This window comes from Vombatus ursinus, unplaced genomic scaffold (genome assembly GCF_900497805.2).
Source record: "Vombatus ursinus unplaced genomic scaffold, bare-nosed wombat genome assembly UNPS02014799.1, whole genome shotgun sequence".
Taxonomy (NCBI): Eukaryota; Metazoa; Chordata; class Mammalia; order Diprotodontia; family Vombatidae; genus Vombatus; species Vombatus ursinus.
In genome coordinates this window covers 29859017-29885615 of record NW_020954577.1, presented here as the reverse complement: position 1 = coordinate 29885615, position 26599 = coordinate 29859017, and the positions used below count along the sequence as shown (strand labels likewise).

The 26599-nt window shown below is 37.6% G+C and overlaps 1 protein-coding gene across 5 annotated transcripts in view; it reads left to right on the top strand.

Moving 5' to 3' along the window:
* ANKRD28 (ankyrin repeat domain 28) overlaps positions 1–26599 on the top strand; it is a 200390-nt gene that overhangs the window by 49739 nt on the left and 124052 nt on the right. For 2 of the 5 annotated variants that reach the window (XM_027872241.1, XM_027872245.1), the window contains exons 1-2: positions 11404–12850; positions 14052–14135. In XM_027872241.1, the coding sequence (XP_027728042.1) occupies positions 12734–12850; positions 14052–14135 (201 nt within the window). In that variant the 5' untranslated portion in view covers positions 11404–12733. Of the gene's footprint in view, positions 1–11403; positions 12851–14051; positions 14136–26599 lie in introns of those variants that run through there. The other 3 variants (XM_027872244.1, XM_027872242.1, XM_027872243.1) reach the window with 2 other exon arrangements.

The window sequence follows — 26599 nt, the reverse complement described above, 5'->3', positions numbered from 1 at the left end:
TATGCCTCTCATTGCAGCCCAAGGTCACGTTATCCTTTTTTTAACTATCACACTTGTGGAGCTTGTGTCTGCTCTGGGCAAGTGATTATGACAGATTATGACAACTTGGATGCAGCAGGAGTTAAAAGTCTGGATGAGTCAAAAAAGCTGTTTCAAGTAGTATTGATCAGGAAGTGAAATTTCTTTGTGTCTTGGAAGCCTCTGAGTCCCTGCTATGAGGAGGGGGATGGATAATGGATGGATTCTAAGGAGAGGTTAGGCAAGTAGGAGGAGATCCAAAAACCCAGAGAGGAGTTAATAGCCAAGAGAAGAGGGTGTTTAATAGTGTCAAATGCTGCTGAGAGGTGACAGCAGTGATAAGATGGAGGCCTAAGAAGACAGGATTCATGAGCAAACTATCCAGAAAAAAAGAAAAATAAGAGGCACAACGAAGACCTTACTTGAGGAACATCATGTCTCCCTTAGGATGAGATGAGCTCATCATACTCATCACCTTTTCAGCACCCTCAGTTGCCTCTTCCCTCTGATTGGAGGCTAGAGGCTGGAGCAGTGAAGGCATCCCTTTATCCAGCTAACTTTATTTACCATCAGCTACTGTTTGGTTTTGCTCTTTGAACAGCATACTTTGCAACACTTCCTCCCCCCCCCCCCCCATCTAAGCTAAATAGCTTAGATCTTAAACTCCTTGAGGGCAGAGGGACTTGGAGAGGCCATACTTTGATCCTACCACTTGAGGAATGGCATGGTTGTTTTCCTAACCTTTACTATTGCTCTTTCTTCTAATTACCTGCCTTCCCCACTCCCCCAGGCCAGACACACCATGGAGCATATATGGAGGCATCCTTTATAACCCGCATTATCTGCCAGTAGAAGAAGAGGAAAGATTTCTTTAGGGGTATTTAAGAAGAGGGCAGTTGGCATTAACTCTACGAAGATGATAGAGTTGTAGGTTTCTCTATGCTAATCTTAAATTTCTATAGTCTGAATTTGACTTGGTCAGGAATATATCTTCCATTAATAACATTGTTTCTTTGGAACTAAGTGCCTGCCCTCTATAAGGTTGTTTCATGTAAAGTTATGTTATTAGGGAACCCATTAATTATGAGAAATGGGAATATGTTTATAGTAAACTGTAATTTTTGAAATGTGAAGTCCACGTGGGAGATTTTTGTATAAGAAGTAGCATAGACATTCAATACCAATTAATTTGATTTACAGTAGAATTAATATTCATAGTGTTCATTCAACAAACATTTATGAAGTCTAGGCACTTGGTATTACAAAGACAAGACAAAAAACAATAACTAAAAACAGTCCCTGCCCTCAAGTAGCTTATGATACAATTTGGGGTGAGATGTGAGAAGAAAGGACAAATCGAATGAGCATGTGCAAAATAAGTAGAGACAAAATGTGGTGAGACATTTGAAGAGCAAGAGGAGAGATCACTTTTGACTCAGTGGTATTATCAGGGAGTGAGGTGGCATCTTAGTTGGGCTTGGAAGGAAAACAGAACATGGATGGGCCCCAGTGTGCATTTGGGCACAGGGACTGCTGGCATGAGCAGATGTAGTGAGACATATGACAGGGCAGAGTGACATTGAACAGCTGGAATATGGAAAGTGGAATCAGGAGCAGTATATAGGAGTCAGATTGTAGGGGGCCTTGAATGCTAGTTTTCTACTTGACTTGATAGACTTATTGAAATACTGACATAATCATAGTGATTCTTTAGAGAGATTGCTGGGTTAGTCTAAGTGAAAAAGAAATAAGGGAAGACCTTCACGACTTTGGGACAGTTTGTGATGAAGTGAGAAGGAGGACCCAGATATGAGTTACATTAGGTTAAAATGAGAGGATTTAACTGATCAAATGTATGAGTTGAGAGAGGAGGAGTCAAAGATGTGACTCATGATTATGCGGGGGAGGAAACGGGACAGGAAGTGGGGCCATTAATTGAAAAGGAGAAATTGTGGGGAAGGTACATATTTTGGATGGAAGGTATTACGTTAAATTTTAGCCATTGTTTATGGTGCTAGTAAATCATCCAGGTGGGCGTCCCCAGCAAATGGTTGCAAGTGTGGTGTGGGAGCTCTTGGGAGAGTGATTTGTTAACATAGTTTGGGAGTAATTTGTATAGAGATGTTAGGCAACATAAGGTTAAAGCAAAATCCTAGAAGACAGGTGCTTAAACATGTATGTATGGCTTTGATGACATTCTGAAGTTAAACATTTCATTAATTTAGGATGGAAATTAGGCAGATTTTGTAATTACAATTGGTTTAGATTGGTAAGCTTCTGTTAATTTGAAAGTATGGACAATTTAGAACTTTACCACAACTCAGTTATGTTTCCTATAAAGATAATGTATTTCATAACAGAGAAAATAAACATGCTGGCATATGGATTGTATACATTTTATGAGAACTTCAACTATCCAGCTGCAAAACTTCAAGTATTGGAAGACGTCTCTGAGCATTCTTTGAGCAAAAGTAAATCCCAGAGCGAATGAATTTTAATCTAGAAGAAAGAGGTATAGCCACCATCTAGCCAGGGTCTAATATGAGCATTGTATATGAGATTCAGGTTACTGACTTTTAACAAATTTGATAATATGCTTTCCCTTGGCAACTTTTAGTTCTTTAGATGACAGTAGATAGAAAATTTTAAGTGGGGTGGGGAGCCGGGAAAGTTCCTAGAAGGGCCATAGGTTCCTAAGAAGTGACAGCTGATAGCTAGATTCAAGGAAATAGCATCAACAGAAACTAGATTATATGCCACGATAGAGCTTCTCAGGGCATGATACTTATACAAGAAGATTTATATGTTCCAAGAGTCTTAATTCAGTTTTAAGCTTTAGGAGATTAGAAGTGAAAAGGAAATGAGTAAAGGCTTTATTTAAGCTTCAGGAGCTTAAAACTGCATCAAGATTTTTGAGATACCCTGTATAGGCTTTATGACTTAGGTGGGAAGTGTAAGTAGTAGTATCATTTCTGTTTAGTAATTGAGGAAACTGACACTGAGAAGTGATTTCACATGCTCAAGACTGCACACATTATCAAATTAGGGAATGCAGCCTAGTTATTCTCACAGCAGAGTCCACAGTATAGTTGATGCTGATAATGATGAGCCAAATTCATCAACAAAATTGTCTTCAGCTTACTAAGAAAAGAAAGAATAATGCTATAGAAAGATTTCTACAAAAAAGAAAATGTTAAAATGCTGTTTAGAAAGTTAACTGGAAAATTGATTTACCTAGAACAATTTATTTCCCCAATGATACTACTATATTAGGGTTGTAGTTTGTCTCAAGTTTTAATAATTTGCTTCAGAAATATGACTATCAAAATTTAGGGACTATTTACAAGGTTATATTGGAATTCACTAGTGGGCCTTAGAAGTTCTTTGTAGATGGAGGCTTCCCTGTACATGCTATTTCTCAGGACTTTCAAAATAATATATTTATTCAAGTAGATGTATTGATTAATGTCTGCACATGCTGTGATATTGTCCTGCTTCAACTAATTCTTGGCAATTATCTGTCCCTCTTATGGGGTATGTAAGCATACACCTTGTGTGATAAATATTTGTATAAAATAGATCTGGGTTCCATTTGAACAATATTTGCTAGGAACTCCATTGAGATTTAAATAGGGACAGGTTGTTAGGTTTTCAATCCTTAGACTATACTCATAAGATCATAAAGAGATTTAGATTTGGTCATGGACCTTAGAGGTGATCTAGTTTACAGAGAGGAGAATTAGCTTGTTCAAGGTCTGACAGTTAGTGAAAGAGCTTTGTCCAGGACCCAGGCCTCCTGACTTTTACTTCTCTAGTCTTTCTATTATATCTTGCTGCCTTCCTAATTTCTGATGTTCATGTACTTTAAGTGGTGCTTTATGTATTTCATTTGACATTTATGCTAGACCCATGATGTCAGTAGCATAAGTATTCTGCTCATTTTTTAGATGAGGAAATAGGAATCCAGTGACTTACTTGCCTAAGGTGCTATAGAGTTTAGTGCATATTATTCTTTTAATTTTTGAAAATCACATTTCCTTTGTCACAATTGATTTGATATGAGGGTGTATGAGGAGTAAAAAAGGACACGAATCCACCAACAGAAAATGCAAGAAGTGGGGAAACTAGTCTTTTGAAAAAACTATGTCATGTTGCAATAATGTTGAGAAAAGGAAGAGAAAAGAACTCCTGTGTATAAAATCAGCAACTATGGCAAAGTAATTGGGACAGTGTAGAGGAAGGGGAATACTTTATGCTACAGATTTACCTTATTTGATACAATTCTCTGAGAATAGTAAGAAAAATGATAACTTGCATTAATATTGAATTTTAAGGTGTACAAAGTGCTTTCCACCCAAGGGTCCTCTTAAGTATACAAGTAGTATAAATATTATGATTATTTTACATATAAAAAAACTGACCTGCATGTGAAGAAAAAACAGGTTATATGACTTGCAAGGTTCATACATCTAGGAGATACTGAAGCTAGGACTGGGAGTTAGAAGGCTTAGGTTTCAGGTCTAGTGCTGCTTTCATTACTGAGTTCCGGTTAGGCAAAGAGGATGCTGAAAAGAGGATGAGGGTTAACAAAAGAAAAGGTAGTCAGGGCAGCATTGGCCAGTCTATAGAGGAAAAGCAGGAACTGAATTGTGGAGGGAAATGTTTGCCAGGATATATGAGTAATGTCTTCAGGATGCTAGCTGGGAAACAATGACTTAGATGTTATGTGATTTTCCTTATCAGTGATTTCTTATTCTAAAATTGTCCATTATTGTCATAAATATTAATCATTACAATGGTGACTTCTGAGGTTCACTGTTAAAACCTAATTAATGTCGATGTATCGATAATTATTTTTTATTATGGAATTGTGCAAATTAGGGGACCATAAAATAAATTAGTCCATTTCATAAAAAATTATACTTTGGGCAGATTAGGGGGAAAATGAACCAGAGTACTATTGTATTCTTTTCAGGTGTTAATATTTCTATAACACTGATGGTGATCATGATATGGTGATTGGACATTTAGAGAAATTGTTGTGTTAAATTTTTTCAGATTAAATTTTTCCACTTCTCCCCCATCCCCCTGAAAACAAGAAAAACAATCCCTTGTTATAAATAGGTGTAGTTAAGTTCTTGCCCCCCCCCAAAATTCCCACATTGTCTCCCCTTTCCCAAAAAAAGTTTCAATCTGCATTTTCAAGTCTCTTTACCAAGGGGGGAAAATGGGAACAGGGGAGGGGGCATTGGAAGAGGTGGGGTCGGTGTTCCTCTGGAATAATAGTTGTTGTGTTGGTTAGAGTTGATTATCTTTACAATATTATTGTTGAATTGATTATCTTTATTTACAGTGTTATTGTTACTATAGAAATTATTTTTCTGGTTCTGCTTACTTCACACTGTATCTGTCAGTTATACAAGTCTTTCCAGGTTTCTCTGAAACTACCCCCTTCATTATTTCTTATAGCACAATAGTATTCTATCACATTCATGTACTGTAACTTGTTCAGCCATTCCCTAATTGATGGATATCCCCTCAGTTTCTAATTTTTTGTCACTGCAGAAAGAGCTGCTATAAATAATTTTGCACCTTTTCCTTTTTCTTTGACCTTTGGGTATAGATCTAGTAGTGGTCTTTTCTGGGTCAAAGGATGTACACAGTTTAATAGCTTTAATAGCATGGGGCCATAGTTCCAAATTGTTTTCCAGTGTCTGGACCAGTTCATAGCTTTACTATTACAGTGCATTAATATATCTGTTTTCCCCACAGCCTTTCCAGCATTTGCCATTTTTATTTTTTTTGTCAGCTCTGCCAACCTCAAAGTTGTAATTTGCATTTCTATAATTCTTAGTGATTGTTGTTGTTGTTCAGTTGTTTCAGTCATTCCCAACTCTTTGTGACCCCATTGGGGTTTTGTTGGCAAAGATACTGGAGTAGTTTGTCATTTCCTTCTCCAGCTCATTTTAGAGATGACGGAATGGAGGCAAACAGGGTTAAGTGACTTGCCCAGGGTCACATAGGTAGTAAGTGTCTGAGGCAGGATTTGGAACTCAGGTCTTCCTGACTGCAGGTCCTTCACTCTATCCATTGCACCTCCTAGCTGCCCCCAAAAAACTTCCTTGGTTCTTATCAGTGGTGTTCAGTGGTTTGAGATTCTTTGTGACCCCATTTGGGGGTTTTCTTGGCAAAGATAATTGAGTGGTTTTCCATTCCCTGTCCAGCTCATTTTACATGTGAGGAAACTGAAATAAACAGGGTTAAGTAACTAACTCAGGGTCACATAGCTAGCTAGCAAGTAAGTGTCTGAGGACAAATTTGAACTCTGGTCTTCCTGACTCTGGGCCCGATGCTGTACTGCTTTGCCTCCTAGGTTCCCCTCTTAGTGATTTAGATTTTTTTATATGTCTATTAATAACTTAGATTTCTTCCCCTAAAAATCTCTTTATGCCCATTGACTATTTATCAATTGGAGAATGATTCTTATTTACAAATATGAGTTAATTCCCTATATATCTTGGAAATGAGACCTTTATCAGAGAAACTTGTTAACAGATTCCCTCCCCCCATGTACCTGCTTCTCTTCTAATTTTGGCTGCATTGGTTTTGTTTATGCAAAAACTTGTTAATTTTATGTAATCAAAATTGTACATTTTATCTTCTGTGACCTTTTTCTGTTTTTTTAGTCATGAACTCTTCCTCTCTCTCTAAGGTTACAGGTAATTTGTTATGTCTAAGTCATGAATTTGGAGCTCATCTTGTAGAGATGTGAGATGTTGGTCTATACCTGGTTTCTTCCAGTCTGTTTTCCATTTTTCCTTAACAATTTTTGTCAGATAGTGAATTTTTGCCCCAAAGCTGGGATACTCAGGTTTATCAGATACTTGGCTAGAGTGCCCATTTGCATTGTATATTGTAGGCAATCTATTCCACTGATTAACTTCTCTCTAATTCTTGGTTGGTTTTTTTTGTTTGTTTTGTTTTTTGTTTTTTTGTTGGGCAGTGGGGGTTAAGTGACTTGCCCAGGGTCACACAGCTAGTAAGTGTTAGGTGTCTGAGGCTGGATTTGAATTCAGGCCCTCCTGAATCCCCGGCCGGTGCTCTATCTACTGCTCCACCTAGCTGCCCCCTCTGTCTATTTCTTAACCTGTTGTTTTGATGATCATTGCTTGGTATCTGGAATTTCTGGGTCCTTTTCCTTCTGATTTTTTCTCCATTAATTTCCTTGAGATTCTTTTCCTTTTGTTCCTCCAGATGAATTTTTATTGTTTTTCTAAGTCTATAAAGTAATCCTTTGGTAGTTTGATTGATATGGCACTGGAAAAGTAAATTAATTTAGGTAATATTGTCACTTTATTATTGGCTCAGCTTAAAATGAGCAATTAATATTTCTTCAATTTAGATTTAGATTTATTTGTTATTTAGATCTGCATTTGTGTAAAGAATATTTTGTATGTGTTCATATAGTACCTGAGTACTATATCACCATATATCCTTAACTTTTGATTAGTGGGGCTGACCTGTTGAAGGGATATGCTACTATGCCAAGCAGTTTCTGTTTAACACTGGGTATAACAGAGAACCACTGGAGCTCAGGGGGAGAATACATTGGGGTGGGGAGAGAGACTTGAGGCAGGGAGAATAACTAGAAGGCTGTTGCAGTAGTCCAGGCAAAAGGTAATGAAGCGTGCACTAGATTGTTGGCTGTGCTAGTGGAGAGAAGGGGACCGATATGGAAGAAGAAATGACAAGACTGGATAATAGATTAGATATGTGAGGGGAGTGGGAGTTAGGAGTTAGGGTGTTGCCACGGTTGCTGGCCTCATTGGCCCTGAGGTTGGTGGTAGTATTCAGCTGTAGTAGAGAAGCTGAGAAGCAATGAGTTCTGTTTTAGACATGTTGCATTTGAGATGCCGAGGGGCCGTAACGTTCAAGGTGTCTAAAAGACAGTTGATGATAGGAGACTAGAGCTCAAGTAGAGCTAGGAGTGTTTATAGATTTTGGAATCATCTACACAGAGATGATAACTGAGCCCAGGGGAGATGATTGTGATCCTGAGTAAGGTAATATTGAAGGGAAAGGGAAGAAGGTCCACCAGAGTAGAGTCATGCTTAGTGGGCATGACATGGATGAAGAATAAGCAAGTGAGACTGACAAAGCAGCTGTTGGTCAGATAAGAGGAGAATCAGAAGAGAGAAACAGGAAAGGGAGGCAGAGGAGCAGAAAAAGCAGTGTCATTGAAACCTTGGGAGAAGAGAGTATCCAAAAGGAGAGGGTACTCAACAGTGTCAAATGGTGCAGAGAAGTAAAAAAACGATGAAAACTGAGAAAAAGCCATTCACTTTGGCAATTAAGAGATCATTGATAAGTTTGGAGAAGGCAGTTTCAGTTTAATAATGAGGCTGGAAGCCAGAATGCAGAAGATTTTAGAAGAGACACAGAGTCTTTTAAAAGAGGCAACAAGTGTGGATCATTTTCTCAAGGAGTTTAGTCTCCCAAAAGGGAGGAAAAATAAAGGATGACTCCTGTCAAGTGTAATAGAATCAGTTGAGGTTGTAATGATTGGGGAGACACAGTAATAATAGCTAGTGGCATTTATCTGTGCTATGCACTGTACTAAGCACTTTACAGATTTCTCATTCGATCATTACTACAACTCTGGGAAGTAGGTCTCCATTTTACAGTTGAGGAAACTGAAGCATGTTTGAGATTAACTGAGGTTAAGTAACTTAGGATGTCTGAGTGATGTGAGACGAGGAAGACGACATAAGAGGGAGTTCATTGGGGAAGTCGAGCATGGAAGGAAGGGTTGGACACACACGGCGAAGCGGAAGTCTTGAGGAGACATGGAGTTTGGAGCAGCACTTTGGAGAGTGGAATGTTGAACCAGTTAGGGAGTTGTAGAATGATTGCCTTGCTGTCGTAAGGGTCCAGTTGAGATTGTGTAACATGGTAGTGGATCTCATCACCATTGGTGATTTTCCTGAGCTCCAGTCAGTGGCTCTTGGAATGAAAGTGGCAGATGGTGGGAGTTTGGCAAGGCCTGGTCAGGGATTGGAAAAGAGAAAAGGATAGTTCACCAAGGAGTTAATGTAGAAAAATTGGGGCAGTGTAGCCAGTGGAGGAGTTAGAACCTAGGAAAGACCTGAGGGGTGGAGGGAATGGTAGTCAGGAAGCTGAAGAAAAGAGTCAGGGTTGTAAGGCATGGGGAAAGATAGGTTTGATAAAAAATTATGAGATAAAGAAATTTCTGAGTTAACATGAAAATAGACCACTTGCTTGTGATAACCTTATCAAGGATATGACTGCCATTGTTTGTAGCTGAGGTGACATAAAGGAATAAATTGGTCATGGGAACTGAGCAGGTAATGTTAGGGTGTTTGAAGGAGCATCCAATCAGTATGTGTGTTGAAGTCTTTAGTATGAGGGCCAGAATTGTGGAGAGAAAGATTGTGATCCCGCCAGACACTGAACTCATTGAGGGAGAAGGGAGATTGATGGTGGTGTGGGGGGTTGTGGAGGATCTGGATTGGGTGATAAATTTGGAAAGCATGTACCTCCAAGAATAGGTTGCAGAGTGATGATGGTAGAGGGAGAATCTGGAAATGGCAGTGAAAAGCCAGGAGTCTTCCAGTTCCCCCTCATACCAAGTTGGAGTATGAGTGAAAGTGCAACCAGGTGGGAACATGTGTGTTCAAGTCTTCTAATAAGAGGCCAGCAGGGGTTGTGGTGGAGAAAGACTTGACTCACTGAGCAAGGAAGGAGCATGTTCTGGGAGCCAAGTAAATAACAGTCTCGATTGTAGGACATTAGAGGGGCAGTAAATAGAGCCTGGGCCTGTACTCAGGGAGACCTGAGTTAAAATCTGGCCTCAGATAACTTTGCTTGTTGTGTAACCCTGGGCAAGTCACTTAACCTGTTTGTCTCAATTTCCCCAATTGTAGAATGGTGATACTACCTCTCAGGATTGTTTTGAGGATCAAATGAGATAATATTAATAAAAAGTACTTAGCACAGTGCCTGGCACGTAGGTAGTGCTACATAAATGCTTATTCGCCTCCTTATTCTCTTATTCCATCACTTGAACCTCAAAGTAAGGACCTACTTCATAAAGGTAGTATAGATTCTTAAGACTTTGTCCACATTACGTAAATGTATTTATAGTAAAATTTTATGTGAAATTTAGAATATAGACTTCTAGAGTTATAAAATATCTTAAATAGATAACCTAACTTGTGACCTTCATTTCTATGATATGTGGAGAGGCAGCATGGTGTAAGTACAGTTCCTAAGCTGCTGTGGAGAAGGATATGAGTGGCACTGGTAGAGAGATAGTACCTGTTTGCTAATATGCAGCAATCATGGATTAAAATCAATAAGAATCCTGTCATATATATATATGAATAGAAGAATTTCCAGAAATTTTTTGTCATATCCTGTTTGTACGTAGTTGTTTGCATATTGTCTCCCCCATTAGAGTGTGAGCTTCTTGAGAACAGGGTCTATTTTTTTTTTCCTCTTTTTTTTGGTATCCCCAGCGCTTTGCATAGTGCTTGGTACATAGTAGCCACTTAATAAATGCTAAGGGAAGTACAGCAATACTGAGTCAAAATGATAAATTTACAAGAGTCATAAAAGACTCATTCATTTCTTTAATAATAAACTAATTCATTTACATAGAGTTTTAAGGTACTAATGTATATACTTTGCTAAAGCATTATCATCCCTGTTTTATTTATGAAGATACTGAGATAGAAGGAGGTTATACACTTACTGGTACCATACAGTTAGTAGGGAAAAAAAAAGTGGGATTTTGGTCTGAAATTTCCTGAAGAATATTTGTTGTCTTGTAATTATCAAAATTGTCTAAGTCACAGAAAGTTTAGCCTAAGGATATGTGTAACTAGACAAATGTCTATATTATATTATGTATTTGGTTGTGAATTTTTTCTTATCTCTAAATCCCCATATTACTGATACCAGTTTTGCAAGGAAATCTATTTTAACAATTCTGGTTAGCATGAAAGGGTTAAAATGGGCTTCTATACAGTAACATATGAAAACAGTTAAGCTGTTTGGAACTGTTTACTTGCATAAATGGATGTTAGTCAGCAGAGGCAGTATACCAGGATACCAGATTTCTTCGTGGCTTTTAGTGGAAAATGTTAAAAGCACGCTCATTTTTCAGCTAAAGAATTTTTTAGTTTGATCTGAATTAGTCACAGAACTGGCATGGGCATTCTAATTGTGAAGACTTTACAAATGTGGCCCTTTTTGGGGGGTGGCTAGAGGAAGTTACATCCTGAGCAGTGGCTCAGTTCTGTGGTAAGTGTAACATGTGAGCATTACTAGGCATTTTATCCTGCGGGTCTGCAGTCTGCTCTTCAGACTAGGCTCAGTCGGAATGCTGCTGTGGGGCTGATTTTTCAGGTCCTGTGGTTGATTTTTCGTCTTTCTCTTTAACGATCAGTTCATTCAAGGGGTTTGTGGCTTTTTCAAGATCATCTACTGAACACAGAAACATCTGAAATCTACTAAAAAGGCTAGCAGTGGAAGGAAACTGGATTGGCACCAACCCAGATGTTTGAATAAAAGAGTAGTCGGAAAGAAGATGCACAGAGGATTTTTTTTCCCCGAAGGAGAACTATATAATGGAAGCTGGATTCATGCAGAGATCGAAGGAAACACTCAAGTGATAAACTACTTTGTGGAAGAAAAGGTTGAAGCAGTGATTTGAACAGTTATTTGAGCTTCGTAGCTTCTTCAAACCGTTAAGATTTTTTTTTCCTGCTAATACCATTCTTGTTGTGGTTTGTTTGCTAGAGCAGCCACAGCCAACTGCTGCCTGATGGAGGAGGAATGAGGGCTCTGCATTGCCTGTGCTATTGATGAAAATACAGCTATCTGCATGTTTGTCATTTGGGAAATCTCGATTAAACAGGCTATTTTCAAATACCAAGAATCTTCTTATTGTCCCTTGTGGTCTGACTCATCGCGTGTAAATGTATTGCAGCTTTGCTGTTGATGCAGAAGAGTGGGTTTATTTTTTAAACATAGAAAGAATTGTCAACCTCTGAGCTCCATGTTCTGAATTTGTGCTGAGCACAGACAGATTTTTTCTGGAGTATTTCAGCATTAAGACCAGTGAAAGTCAAGAAATGAAGACTTGACGAGGTAGAGATAGAATAGTGAGATTTTAAAATACTGTTTTTAGCTCAAAGAAAGCCAGTTATATGTAACCAAATTGACCTTGCCCAAATTGGAGATAGCTGGGATCGACTCTGTCATTGCAGTTGCTTCTTCTTTCAGTCAATACAAAGTGGTGTCATGTCATCCCAAACAATGACTTCTCTGTGCTAACACAATTCTACTGTGACGAGAAGTGAGAGGCATAATTTTTTAGAGGGTAATTTTTCAAATGAATTTAGATTATACCTGGGATTAGTTTACAAAGGTTTTATTTTGGGTTTTACTAATTTATATAGTAAATAACGGGTGACTTTGAACAGAATAATAGGACTTGGCAATTTTAGAGCTGTTTCAAAGCTGTGGGGGTCAATTACCACTGGAAAAACTGAAGTTTAAAATTAACTTTTAAATGCCAGCTGTAGTACACAGAATGTTTGCAAGTGTGTACAGAAGAGGAAGACATACTCCTTGTGCTATACCAACTGTAACTTTTGTTATATAGTTTGAAATTTAGTGTTTTAAACGAATGAGTCGGGTGTGTATTGTTGTTTTGGAGGAGATAGAAGATGAATCTCCACCATTTGTTTCCAAATTGCCTCAGGAAAATAAATTCCTTCCATCTCCAGCTTCTGGAAATGTATTGGTAAGATGTGATAGTTTCTTAACTATTTTTGTACTCTGGTGTAGTATGAATGATTTTTTTTTTTGCTTTTTAAAAATAGAATTTTTAGTTATTTATATGTTTTCAGTTTGCAGGTATATGTACCATGTCACAATGCAAAGTGAATATGTTTCTGATATTCTTGGAAGATGAAAAAACCTTTCAGATAGGACAAAGGCTGTGTATTTTCAGCTTTGGAAAGAAAAAATACTCTTATGTTATAAAATTATTTCAGTCTGATTGTAGATTGTCTGTAGCCTCGTGGATATAAACATGTATTTTGTCTCTCACTTCCTTTCTTTCCATGTCTAGTCTGTAGTTTGTGAAATTGAGGTAACAAGAATTGGCACTTCTGCCTATTTTAGAGGAGACTGACTGCTACTAGTAACACGGAAGGCCTGACATTTACTGTAGTAGCCTGTATATTGTTTACATGTACAACTTTATCTCGTACTATGTTATCTTTAGCCTTGTTCTAAAAACTGTTGTCAACTGCTTCTTTGCCTAGTAGAACATGATATCCTATCATAGCTACTTACGCTGTTGATTAGGAAACTTACATTTAGACTTAAACGTGTTTGTGTGTGTTAGTCGTGCCATTCAGACATACTGTACTTGGTCTAAGAACATGGGAACTGAATCATTTTTGTAAATTTCTAGATTGTGAACTCTTATGTTATATTAGTGGTAAAACTTTAGTTCTCAGTTCCCAAGCAAAATATTTTCAAGGAGGCCTTATTTTAATAGACCCCAGATTGTATGGGAACTACCTGAGTGAGAGAGCTGGGCCTATGTATTTTAGATCCTGTGGTTTAAATAATCTCACTTATTGATAAGATAAATAGGCTAGGCTTAAAAATTCAAATTTATCTGGATGGATACATTATTTTGTTGTGGCTGAATTGTATTAGTGATCTTTCCTAGTCTTACCTTTTTTCCCTCCAGAGGTGATAATAATCATTTGTGTAGTTTGCAAGAAAATGTAACAAAATTCATGTAGATTGCTGCTAGATAATTGGTTTTTAGTTATTGGTAAAGTGGGGACAGAGGAAACATTCTATGCTTTTTATTGTTGCTCTTGACTTAGAAATTTAATGTTAGTGTTGTTAGAAGCAGAAATGTTTTATAAAGCATTTTTGGCCAAAGACGACTTTTTTTATACCCCTTTTCTTTTATATTTTAGCCATCACTGGTTCAAGCTATATTTAATGGAGATCCTGATGAAGTTCGGGCACTAATATTTAAGAAAGAAGATGTTAACTTTCAGGTAATAAAAAGCAGAGTTAAATTTAGATAATCTTCAAACTCTCCTTGAATTGTATTCCCCCCTCCACTTTTTATTTTTTCCAGTTACATGTAAAGGTAGTTTCCTACATTTACTTTTATAAGATTTTGAGTTCCAAATTTTTTTGCATTGTATTTTTAAGGCTTCTGTTTTCAAATGAAGAAAAAATAAGTTTCTTCGGTGAAAAGATAGTGATATACACTTAAAGTAATTAATGACATATATGCTTCTTGCAACCTTTTGTTTTCTTTTGTTTTTTTCTAAGGTGAAATCTGACGCTTCTTCCTCCTGTAAATAGATGTAGTTGTAGAGAGATATTGAGCACACAAATTTTCTTTTGTTTGATAACTCTCCTACTATTAAAAGGAGAATAACCTGTCTACTTTATGTTATTGTTGTTTTTGCAGTTGATCTTTCAGGCCTGCAGTTATTATGTAGTAAGCTTTTAAGTTTCCTAAAATTAGTAACTTGCTCCTGGGCCATAAAAAATATTGTATCTTTTTAAAAGTTAGCAATTTACTTTAGTAGAATCAGGCCTATTAATGCATTTCCAGTGAAACAAGTGTTTCTCTGTAGTACTGTGAATAAAGTAGTGTCCTGCTATTTCATGTGATCTAGAAAGTAGTTCTAATAAGACTGGGGTTTATGACTTTGAAATTATTCAGCTCTAAATGAAAGGACCTTTTTTTCCTTTTTTGTTCCTTTTATACAACAAGTGCTGTGGTTACTTATTTTAAAAGCAACACAATACAGGAAAGCATTGGCCTTCCTTTTAGAATATATTCAGTTCTGCATTAGTTACGTGTGTTGGGAGCTCTGTCACCTCATCTAGGTGGCTATAGGCTCCTCCCATCTTGGAAGGGGCCATATCTGATTAAAGGATCCCCTGACCATTTTCATTAACAACCTTCAGCTTATGTTCATTTACATGGCATTTCATTAGTGTCAGAGAGAAAGAAGGTATAAGACCAACTTCCTGCTTTCATTGCAGGTTTCCTTGTTACTAAGATTGGATATAGTATTTTATATAGCCAACCAGTTAATGAGTTTAAATTACTTTTTACAGAAAGAATGATTAATTGTATTTGTTACATAGAAGTTTGTGCTTGAGTGGAGGTATGTATGGGCGGGTGGGGGAGGAGGAGGTGATTCTGTTATCTCCCAGGTTTATGGCTATATTCTGGATAATTGAGATTGTGAAAATTAGAATGTTGTATATAAATGGATGTCATAACTTTTAAGATATATTGATTTTTTTTATTCCTTAACACATTTTTAAAAAATCTTGAGTTCTCATTATAGGTGTTTAGGTCTCTAAGCTTCATGAGGGTAAGAGAATATATAAAAGTACACAATATACCAAATATTTTAAAATGCTTAATGATTTTGTTCAGAGTTACCCAAACTCAGAGATATATTTGCTTATTTTGGAACTATTTAACTTATGAAAGCATATGTTTTGTTCTTTTTATATTGTGAAACATTTGAACTCTCTTTATAGTTGTATTTTAATTTTTACTGAGATGTTTAAAGAGCATATCCACAAGAAAAAGGCTACCTAATTTCCTTGAGTAGATAAAAATTACATTTTAGGTATTTTGATCTGTTATTCCACGAATGTTGTTACTCCTTCCTGTGATGCAGAGATCATAGGTCACAACTCCTTCTTTCTTTGCCTATCTCTTGCCTCTTCTCCCATAGACCATCCAGAGAGGGTTCACTCAGGTGTACTAAAGGTCTTGCTTTAGATCTGTGGGTACCAGTGTGGTATGCAAGCTGTTGTCTCTTGATCTCATTTACATGACTAGCTCCACCTCCCTTTCCTGTCCTACTTCTCTCTGCTGATATCCTTTATGCCACTCATATGCTGTGCTTAGTTGTTAACATGGGACTCCACGTTATCTTAGGGACTTAGAACTTTTAATTCTTTACAACATCTGGTGTTCTATTACTCACAACCACGTAGCAAGTATTAGTAGCAAAATGATTTTGTGTTAGGGAGTGGATTAGAGTCATTAAAGGTACTGCACAGTTTCCCAAATGCAACCTAGCTCTCTCTTCTCCTGTTCCATTATATGTTAAATTTATTGTCATCTGCATTGTCTTTCTTAAATTTTTTTTAAAAATTAGAAAAAAATCAGCTTTCTCCCCTTTCAAATCTAGCCTTCCCCTCCATTTGAGAATTGAAGAAAACAAAACTGCTCTTAAAAACATGTATCATTAAGCAAAACAAAGCAAAGCTAAGTAAAACAAATTTCCACATTAACCATGTCTGTGTGTGTGCACGTGCACGCGCATATACAGAGATATGTATGTATATGTGTGTGTGTATATATACACACAGGTGTATGTACAAATGTGTGTGCATACACATAGGGGTGTGTGTGTGTTTCTCATTTTGCTCTCACCTCTCTCTGGAGGATGAGTAACATGTTTCATTGTCAGTTCTCAGGCATCATAGCTGATGATTACACCAAGCTCCTAATACTTTCAGAGTTGTTTATCTTTTTCATGTTGCCATCACTGTATAAATTGTTGTCCTGGTTCTGTTCACTCTACTCTGTTTCATTTCATATAAGTCTCCCCAGGTTTCTCTGAAACCATATCTTTCATCATTTCTTATAGCATGAAATATTCCATCGGATTTATATAACATAACTTGTTCATCTATTCCTCAATTTATGGGCACACCCTTGATTCCCATTTTTTCACCTCTTCAAAAAGAGCTATAAATATTTTTGCACATCTTTAGAGTTTATTTTGCTTAAGACAACCCCATTCTTTTTTCCCTTCTCTGTTGAGTGATGAGATTTGTTTTTGTACACACTCATATTGTGTGTGTGTACCTGTGCGCGTGTGCATTCTTACCTTCTTTGACCATTTAGCGTAAGAGTGAGGTTGAAGTGTCATCCATTTTCTCTGCCACCTTCCCCTTGTTTGTATGGATGTCTACTTGTATACCCTGCTTATGTAGGATATTTTTCTCTAACCTTCCTTTCCTCCCCTCCATTCCTGCTTTTCCCCCACCCCTACCCCTACCCCATGTGTTCCTCTTCCCCTCTCTTTCCATTCTTCTCTTAAGATTATCAAGACATACAGAACTACTCCCAGCCCTGCTGTCTAATTAGATTCTCTTAATGACCCTTAATGGACAGCTAGGTGGTGAAGTGGATAGAACACTGGGCTTGGAATCAGGAAGACTTATCTTCATGAGTTCAAATCTGGCCTCTGACACTTACTAGCTGTGTGACCATGGGTAAGTCACTTAACCTTGTTTGCCTCAGTTCCTCATCTGTAAAATGATCTGAAGAAGGAAATGGCAAACCATTCTAGTACTTTTGCCAAGAAAATCCCAAATGGGACCTCAGTGGATAGAGTGCTGGGTATAGAGTAAGAAAGATATGAGCTCAAATCTGGCCTTATTTAATAGTTGTGTGACTCTAGGCCAGTCATTCAACTTCTGTTTGTCTTAATCCATTGAAGAAGGAAATGGCAAACCACTTCAGTATCTTAAGAAAACCCCATGGGCAGCACTGGCATGCTATGGTCCACGGGGTCACAAAGAGTCAGAAAGGTCTGAACAAAAACAATGACCCTTAATAATGATAGAGTCCAGTGGGGACCCATGTATCATCTTCCCATACTCGAGTATAAACAGTTAATCCTTGTTTAGTTCTTTATTATTGTCCATGTTAACCTTTTCACATTTCTCTTTATGCCTATGTTTAAATTTAAAAGTTTGTACATAGTTCTGGTCTTTGTAGCATGAATGCTTGAAAGTCCTCTTTTGTCAAAGATCCATTTTTCCCCTTTACAAATATATTCAGATTTGCCTGTTAAGTTATTCTTGAGCCCATATCCTTTGCCTTCTGAAATATGGTAGTCCAAGCTCTCTTCTCCTTCCTAGTGGTGGCTTCTGAGTCATGTGCGGAACCGACTGTGACTCCTCAGTACTCGAATCTTTTCTTTTTTGGTTGCTTGCAATATTTTTCTTTGCAGTTTTCTTTGACTTGGAAACTTAGTACTTTGGCTGTAATATTCCCGGAGTTCTCATTTTGGGATTCTTTCAGAAACCCAAAGTGAATTCTATTTTTTTTTTTTTAAGATTTCTTAAAATATGATGGCTAGGCTCTTGTTTAGTCATGATGTTCATGTAGTTGGATAATTCTCAAATATTTTCTTTTTTCTTAAATTCTTAAATTTTTTGTTTTTATGATGAAATGCTTTACAGTTTCTATTTTGGTTTTGCTATTACTTGCTATCTCATGGAGTCATTGGGTTTTATCTGTTCGTCCCACTAATTTTGAGGGAGCTTGTTGCTTGGGCAGGGTTTTGGGCCTTGTCTTCCAGGGTGTTAATTTCCTTTCCAATTCTTTCTTCCAGTGTTTAAATTTTTTTCCTCTCGTGCTCTCGTTTCATGACAAAACATTTTTAACTCTTTTTTTTTCTTTAAACTTGCTTCATCTTTTCCGGGAATTCTCACTGAATTTTTTCCCAGGCTGAACTTTTCATTTCGCCGTTGCTTGTTCTGGAGTAGTTTTCTTCTTCGAGGTTTATGTCTTGAGCATCCCTGTCGCCATGATAACTTTTTATGTTGGCTTTGTAATCTTTTTTTTGTTTTTGGTTAGGCAGTTAGGGCTAAGTGACTTGCCCAGAGTCACACAGCTAGTGAGTGTTGTGTATCTGAGGCTGAATTTGAACTCAGGTCCTCTTAACTTCAGGGCCGGTGCTCTATCCCCTGGGCCATCTAACTGCCCCTCACTTTTTATGTTGGGATTCTTTTTTTGTTTGCTCACTCTTCCAGCCTGCTGTCCAGCTTTGTGTACTTTTGGAGTTAAGGTTTGAGCTGGTCCTCTTGCTGCTGTCTTAGGTTTTTCAATGTTTTATTTTTCCAGGATCTCAGGCTGAGGACCTACAAGCATTCACTCTCTCCAAAGCGGTTTAATCCGGGATCTGATTGAAGTGCCCCTAGTGTCTGCATATTCCTGACCTGGGTTTGGGTCTGAGCAACAGTAGACTAGTGGGATCAGCCACTATCAACCAACTGTGATACTTTGCTGGTTCAGGCTAGAACTTTGCTGGAACGGCAGACTCCCATGGAGTTATGGTGTCATTGCCCTGGTTTTTCTTCTACAGATTTCAGAACTGTACCACTGTTGCTTGCTTCTAAATCAGCTCCCTTTTCATCCGCTGAACGTCACTGCGGGTGCAGGTCCCCTTGTTAGTCTGTTCTTTATCTGGAACCCTGAACTGGATGGTAGGCAACGAAGCTGCCAGTTGGTATCTGTCCCCCCTGTTGGGGTATGGGAGTACATGATCTCCTCTTGTTCTTGGACCCAGGTCTGTACTGGAGTGCTCCCCTATCCCAGTGTCCACTGACCTTTCTGTATCCCTATCACAACCAACCTGGGCTGGAAAAATGACTCGCTGTGACTTTGTGATTGCGCCCCTCTACCCACCTCCACCCCCACCCCCAGGTCTTTATTTATTTATTTTGGACATTCTTTTCTTTTTAAATTCTGAATTCCAAATTCTCTCCCTCTCTCCCACTCATACATCATTTCTACATTTGACATCATGCAGAACATTTCCATATTAGCCATGTTTTTTTTTAAAAAACAAGAAGAATAGAAGTGAGACAATTACTCTTCAGTTTGCACCCATCATTTCTCTCTCTGGAGGTGTGGATAGCATGAATTACAATTTCACTAACGCGTACCCATGAAACTAGAACTACTAAACATTCAGAAACAGTGTTGAGGGAATGACTTCATGTTTACGTTATAAGTGAATAATTAAGTAAAAAATGAAAATTGACCTTTTCTTTCCCTATACAGTTTGTTTTCTGAGACTCAATGGGTGTTCTTTTACTATCTGTCTCTCTCCCTGCTCTCTCCATGAAACAGTAATTGAATACCTAAAAAAACAAACTACAGTATCCTAAGTTGTATCCTTGAATTGTAACAAATTTTTATTGGAAAAAATTGACAAGCATTTCTTCTTGTAGTTTACATGTAGCCTTTCTGCAAATTAAGTTATAGAAAGTTAGTGACTCAATGTCACTAAATTCTTTGATATGATTGTAGAAAATTTTTACAAAATTTTCTATGCCTATCAGAAAGATTGCATATGTGCAACAAGGGCAAGGAGCATAATGCAAAAGTGTTCACATGAAAAGCAAGGTGGAGAGTTAGTTGTGATGTCAGATTATGAAGTCTTTTTTGATAACATCCTGACTCATCCAAAGTATTCATTTTGTCATGTAAAAACTAATATCCGTACCGTACGCGACATTCTTTCAACTCTTGATGCAAATGCATCAAAAACAAGAAACAACAGAATAATGCCACTATAATGAAAGGCATCAAAACCTGACAGATATGTGTCAGGTATGCGTGTCAGATATGTCTAGACCTATCAAAATATCTTAAAGCCTTTGAAAAAGTTGAAAATTTTTGTTAGCATTCTTTTGTGGTGCTGAATCATAAGAAGTCAAAGATCAGGAAGTGATTTTACAGATATATACATGTGCACAAAAGAGTTGACATGACTGGAGAAGTCTTCCTCATTAGAATGTAAGCACTTCTTTGAGGACAGGTACTGTTTCAAGTCTTAATGTGGCCTCTTTTTGGTCCTCTTTAGACCTTAGTCTATGTTTTAGAAACGTTGCCCTACTGATAGTTCCTTAAATTGTGGTCTCTTTCTTCTTTGCCTTTGTTGATCAAGTCTGGGAAGCTCTGACCCTTTACCTGTAGTTTCCCTGAGTACTTTAAAGAAGCTTCGCAAATACCACCTATTCCAGGAGGTCTTCCTGGCACCCTTTGCTGCTACTGCCATGTCCTTTGGGATCACCTTCCACCTATTCTGTACATATCTTGTATGTATCTAGTTATTTACATGTTGTCTTCCCCATTAGAATGTAAGCTCTTTGAGGACAGGGACTGTCTTTTTGCCTTTCTTTGCATCCCCCATTCTTAGCATAGTGCCCAGCATATAATAAGTGCTTAATAAATGCTTATTGATTTGACTGAATATTTGTTGAATTAACATGAAGTTGGACCATTCAGGAGATATGTTCCATAAATGACTCAAAAGATTCTCGTGTAGATCCCCTCCTCCCTGTCCAGGCAAGATTGTGTTAATTTTGATTTTTGGTCTACCCAAATGGACCTTATTTCGATACTGTTTTCTGTGTAACTGATTATAGCTTCATAAATAATTACTATTTTAAATATACTAGTTAGCTGTTAATGAATTTGGTCATTTCTGTTATGTAATATAATGGATATTTTATAATTAATATTTTAATTTATATTTATACAAATCTAAATTAATATTTTAATTTATATTTATACAAATCTAATATTTATTACTGTAATATATTTAAATTATATTTATATGATTTATATTATATTAATAATTTTTAAATTTTATAATGATATATTTTTAAGGCTGAATATTTACTCAGCTTTACCTAACAAGAGTAAGCTTGTAATAAGTTAGCAGTTTATCACCAGGGCTAACTTTATATCCAAGATACTAACAATGGTAATGGTTTGAAACTTCTATTATGTGTTTCTCATCCCAGAAACTTAACTATAAGAAAGGAATACAGATTAGTTTGTGCTTTGGCCACCGTCAGATTGCGTTTATTCATAGCCGTAGTGAATGTCATTAAGGAAGGACTAGGGCACTGTGTTAGGATTTGGGTATAAAAACAATGGAGTAGCTAGTTTGCACAGAGCATAGAGTGCTGGGCATGGAGTCAGGTGAGGAAGATCTGAGTTCAAATGCAGCCTCAAACACTTAATAGCTGTGTGACCCTAGGCGAGTCACTTGACCTTCTTTGCCTCCGTTTCTTTATGTGTTGAATGAGCTGGAGAAGAAAATGGCAGATCACTTCATATCAGTATCTTTACCAAGAAGACCCCAGATGGGGCCACAAAAAGTTGGACATGATTGAAACGACTGAACAGTACCACCACCACAAAGAATAACAAACAAGGGGGGGAAATCCCTGTTATAAAAATGCTTACATTCTTTTGGGAGAGGCAATGTATGTATGTGTGTGAGGTGTTTTTGTTTTGTTTTCACTTGGGTGTGTGTATATACGTGTACATATAGAATATAGACAAAATAAAATAAAGTGGATGAATAGTAGGTAGTTATGAAGGCAGGAGATCAGGAAAAGCTTCCTAGAGAAGGTAGTGCTTGAGCTGCATTTTGCAAAGGAAGAGAGGTATTCTGTGAGGCCAAAGTGTGAAAAGCATGCATTGCAGGCATCTTGATTGGCTCATAGGAAGGCACTATAATGGCAGATGGAGTGGGGTGTGTGGGAACAGAGGGAAGGCTAGTTTGGATCACAGAGGGCAGCAGGGAGAGTAACTTGTAGTGAGTATGGAGAGAGAAATTGGGGTTAGGGTTAGTTCAGTTTATTGAGTAGAGTACTGACATAATTGGATCTGTGCTTGGAAAATCATTGGCTGCTAGATAGAGCTTGGACTACAGGGAGACCAATTAGGGGTCACTGCAGTAGTCCAGATGAGAAGTGATTAGGACCTGAATTAAGGTGGTGACTGAATAAGTAGACAGAAGAGGATGGGTGTATGGGAGAGAAAGTGTACAAGGACCTATTGCAAGATTAAGTAACTGATTGGATTTATGGGCTCCTAGTGAGGAGTAAGAGAAAATGAAAAGTGAATCTGGGAGCCTAGAAGAATGATGATATTCTCTGCTAATAGGAAATTTCAGAAGAGGGGTGGGTTTAGGGGGAAAAACAGAACAATTATGTTCTGTTTTTGAACATAATTTAGTTTGAGATGTCTCCGGAATAGGCAGTTTTAAATGTCCAAAAGGCAGCTGATGATGCAAGACTGGAGTTCAGGAGAGCACCTGGTAGTGGATATATAGATGAATGAATAGAAATGAAACAATGCATAAAGCATTTATTAAGTAGTGGGGTTTGTTTGGTTTTTTTTGTTTGTTTGTTTTGGTGCTAAGCAATGTGTTAGGTTATGGAGATACAAAAGGAAAAATGAGAAGGTCCCTACCCTGGAGGTGCTTACATTCTATTACAGACAACACATGGAAATGATTCATGGCAACTGGAACAACCAGGCAATCTGCAGGTTATAGTGGCAGGGCAAATAGGTCCAGTGATCCTCTGCCTCCTTTTCCATCCTCTCAGAGTCAGTGGCCATGTCCACCTGACAAGGGGAATGGAGGGGGAGGGTTGGAGGTGCTCAGGACAGAGCTTTGGGGGATATCTACAGTTAGTCACAGTGGAGTGAGGTGTGATATGGATGATGAGGCAGCCAAGAAAACAGAAGAAGCAGTTAGGTTGGAGGAAAAGCAGAAGAGGGACTATAGTGTAAGGAAATAGCAGAGAAGAGAGTTATCTGGGAGAAAAGTAATCAGCAGTACCACAGTGCAGCATATAGGTAAGGAAAGGCGAGAACTAAAACGCCCATCAGCTCTGGCAATTAAGACATCACAGGTAACTTGGGAGAGGCTTTTTTCAGTTGAATGATGAGACTGGAATCCAAATTGCAAAGGATTGAGAATGAATGAGAGGATGCAAGTGGAGGCAAGGAGTATAGATAACTTTTATTACTTTGGTTTTTTTTTTTCTTTTGAATTTGAGAGACATCAATACACATGAACATTTTCATATACAAAGAGCAGAAAAAAGATTGTTAATGAAACTGAAACTCAGTTGTGTGTATCTTTTTTAAAAGTACATATTAAAGTTTAACACATTAGTACTAACTACCCTATTTATCTGAGCTTCCTTCTGAATAGATTTTAAATGTTTGTTGCACTTTTTTCAATTCTTTTATTTTTGACATCACTAGTACTACTTTCCCCTGCCTTCCATAACTCTTCACCACCCTCCATCAAAACCCTTCCTTGTAACAAATATAATTAAGCAAATCAAACCCACATGTTTGTTTTGTTGGAAAATCTATATCATTCTGTACTTCTCTACCAAGAGATGCAAGACCATAGATTTAAGAATCATTAGCATGAAGATGCTAATTAAATTCATGAGAGCTGATGAGATCACCAAGGTGATGTAGTGTAGAAGGAGCAGACCAGGGCAGAGCCCCATAGCACAGACAAAATTAGCTGATGTGACCTGGATGAAGATGGAGCAAAGGAGACTCAGAAGGAGCAGTCAGAGAGGTAGGAGGAGAACCAGGAGAGCAGTGTCTGAACACCTAGGGAAAAAAAGAGTATTAAGGAGAAAAGAGTGATCAGCAGTGTCAAAGCCTGCAGAGAGAATGAGGATTGATAAAAAGGTCACTAGTTTTGACAAATAAGAGATTTTAACTTTGGAGAGTAGTTTTGGTTTAATGATGAAGCCAAACTTTAGAGGGTTAAGAAGAGAGTGAAAGGAAAGAAAGTAGAACTTTTTGTAAACTAATCTATACAACTGTTAAGTATGTTTTGGTAGATTTTGGGGGTAGTTTTGGTAGTTATTTTGAATGTACTTCCCCTTTTTTACTGCCTCCTTGATACTGTTGTTTTTTATATGGAAATGCTCTTGATTTTTAGCAAAAGGGAAAGTTTTTTCTCCTTTTCTGTCTTCCTCTTGTTTATTTCTTTTGTATTACTGCTGTTTCTGGCACTTTTACAACTGTATTAAATAATAGTGGGGTAAGAGGTGTCTTTATTTACTACAGCATTCAGTAGGAAAATTTTGTTTTCTCCATTGTATATAGTGCTTGTTTTTAGTTTTAGGTAGATAATTTTCATCATATTAAAAAGTCTATCCATTGTAGGGTTCTTTTTAAAGCCTAAATGAATGTTGTATTTTGTCACAGATTCCCTCCCCATCCCCCATTTTGAGATAACCTTGTGTTTTGGATGTTACTGTTTTTCCTGTGACCCATTTTTCTAATGTTGAACTATCTTTATATCACAACTGTAAATTCACCTTGATAATAATATCCTTTTGGGGTGTAAATTGCTTTAATCTTTCTGCTAGGATGTAATTTAAATGTTTGGGATTGATATTCATTAATGATATTGATCTGTGGCTCTTTCTTTGCTTTATTCTTTTCTGATATCCTTAGATATTAGGACTATATTGATTATATGTGCTAAATCAGTAGTTGGGGGAATTGATATCTCTCATTGAAGTCCCATGGAAGAAAAACTAATCAGGAAATCTAGGTTCTAAAATGAACTTTGTCCTTTATTAGGCACATGACTTCTGACTCATGTCAACAGGCCATCACAACTTGACAAAACTTATGTGAAAACTAGATTTATTACAAGAGAAATGAACATGCATGTAGAACCCTAAAGAGCTCACAATCCATTACAGAAGTTTGCATATTTATAACAGCAGGACAAAGGAAGGAGGAGATACCAGAAATCTCTACCTAAAGGGGCATGGCATAGGATGGGAAAGGTGCTGTAAAAATGTGAAAAGGACAAAACCCCTTAACAGACCTTAACACAGAATCTTGGCGTTAGAAAGAACCTCATAGGGTACTTAGACCAAACATATCTGAATGTGAATCTGCTAAGATGCCAAAAAAGTTAGACACCTCAAGTGAAGTGGCCTTTGTTCATCATGGCCATTCCATTGTTGGCTAGATTTAATTGTTAGGTTTCTCTTAAGGAAGCCACGTCTAGATCTGTGATTTCATTGGTATCAAGCATTTCTACAAGTTCGAGCTTTAGAGTTACATAGATGGGTTTCTCAAAAGTTATGTGAATTGCCAGGCTCATACAGCTAATGTGTGTTATCCACGCCTTCCTGACTCTGAGGCCAGTTCTCCAATGTAAAGTTGTTGTAATGGATATATAGAATCAATTACATTCTTCTGAACACTTCTTAAATATCCCTCTGTAAAGCATCTTTCATTCCTTGTTTCTGCTTTTCCCATCTGAGGGCAAGATAAACAGATCTATTATTCTCTTTTCCAGGTGACAGTCCTTCAAATAAGACGTATCATTTCTCCCTTTCCCACTCCTTTCTCTTTTCTAGGCTTCCAAATTCTGGCACTCTTAAGGCCCTGGTTACGCCATCTTCTGCTTAAAATGCTGTACTCAAAATTGATCATACTCTTTTATATATGGTCTGACTAGGAAAGAGTACATACAACGGAACTACTATCTCTCTAGTATTTGACACAGTGCAGCCAAACATGGAAGTAGCTTTCTTGGCTGCCACATCACACTTTTGATACATTGAACTTCCAGATCTCCCCAGCAAAAAGTGAAAATGTTTGACTAGGTGACCTGAAATTCTATGAGCATAATATCCCAGAGCATTGCTTGGGAAAGAGGGACTTCCTGCTCAGTTCTAGAATGACTGGATGGATTAAAGGACTTTATAGGGGCAGTTCATTTCATTGTAGTCATTTGCTGCAAGTGGAGCATTGGCCAAATAGCACTATAATACTATTTCCCACTATTTTTAAATTTTAGGT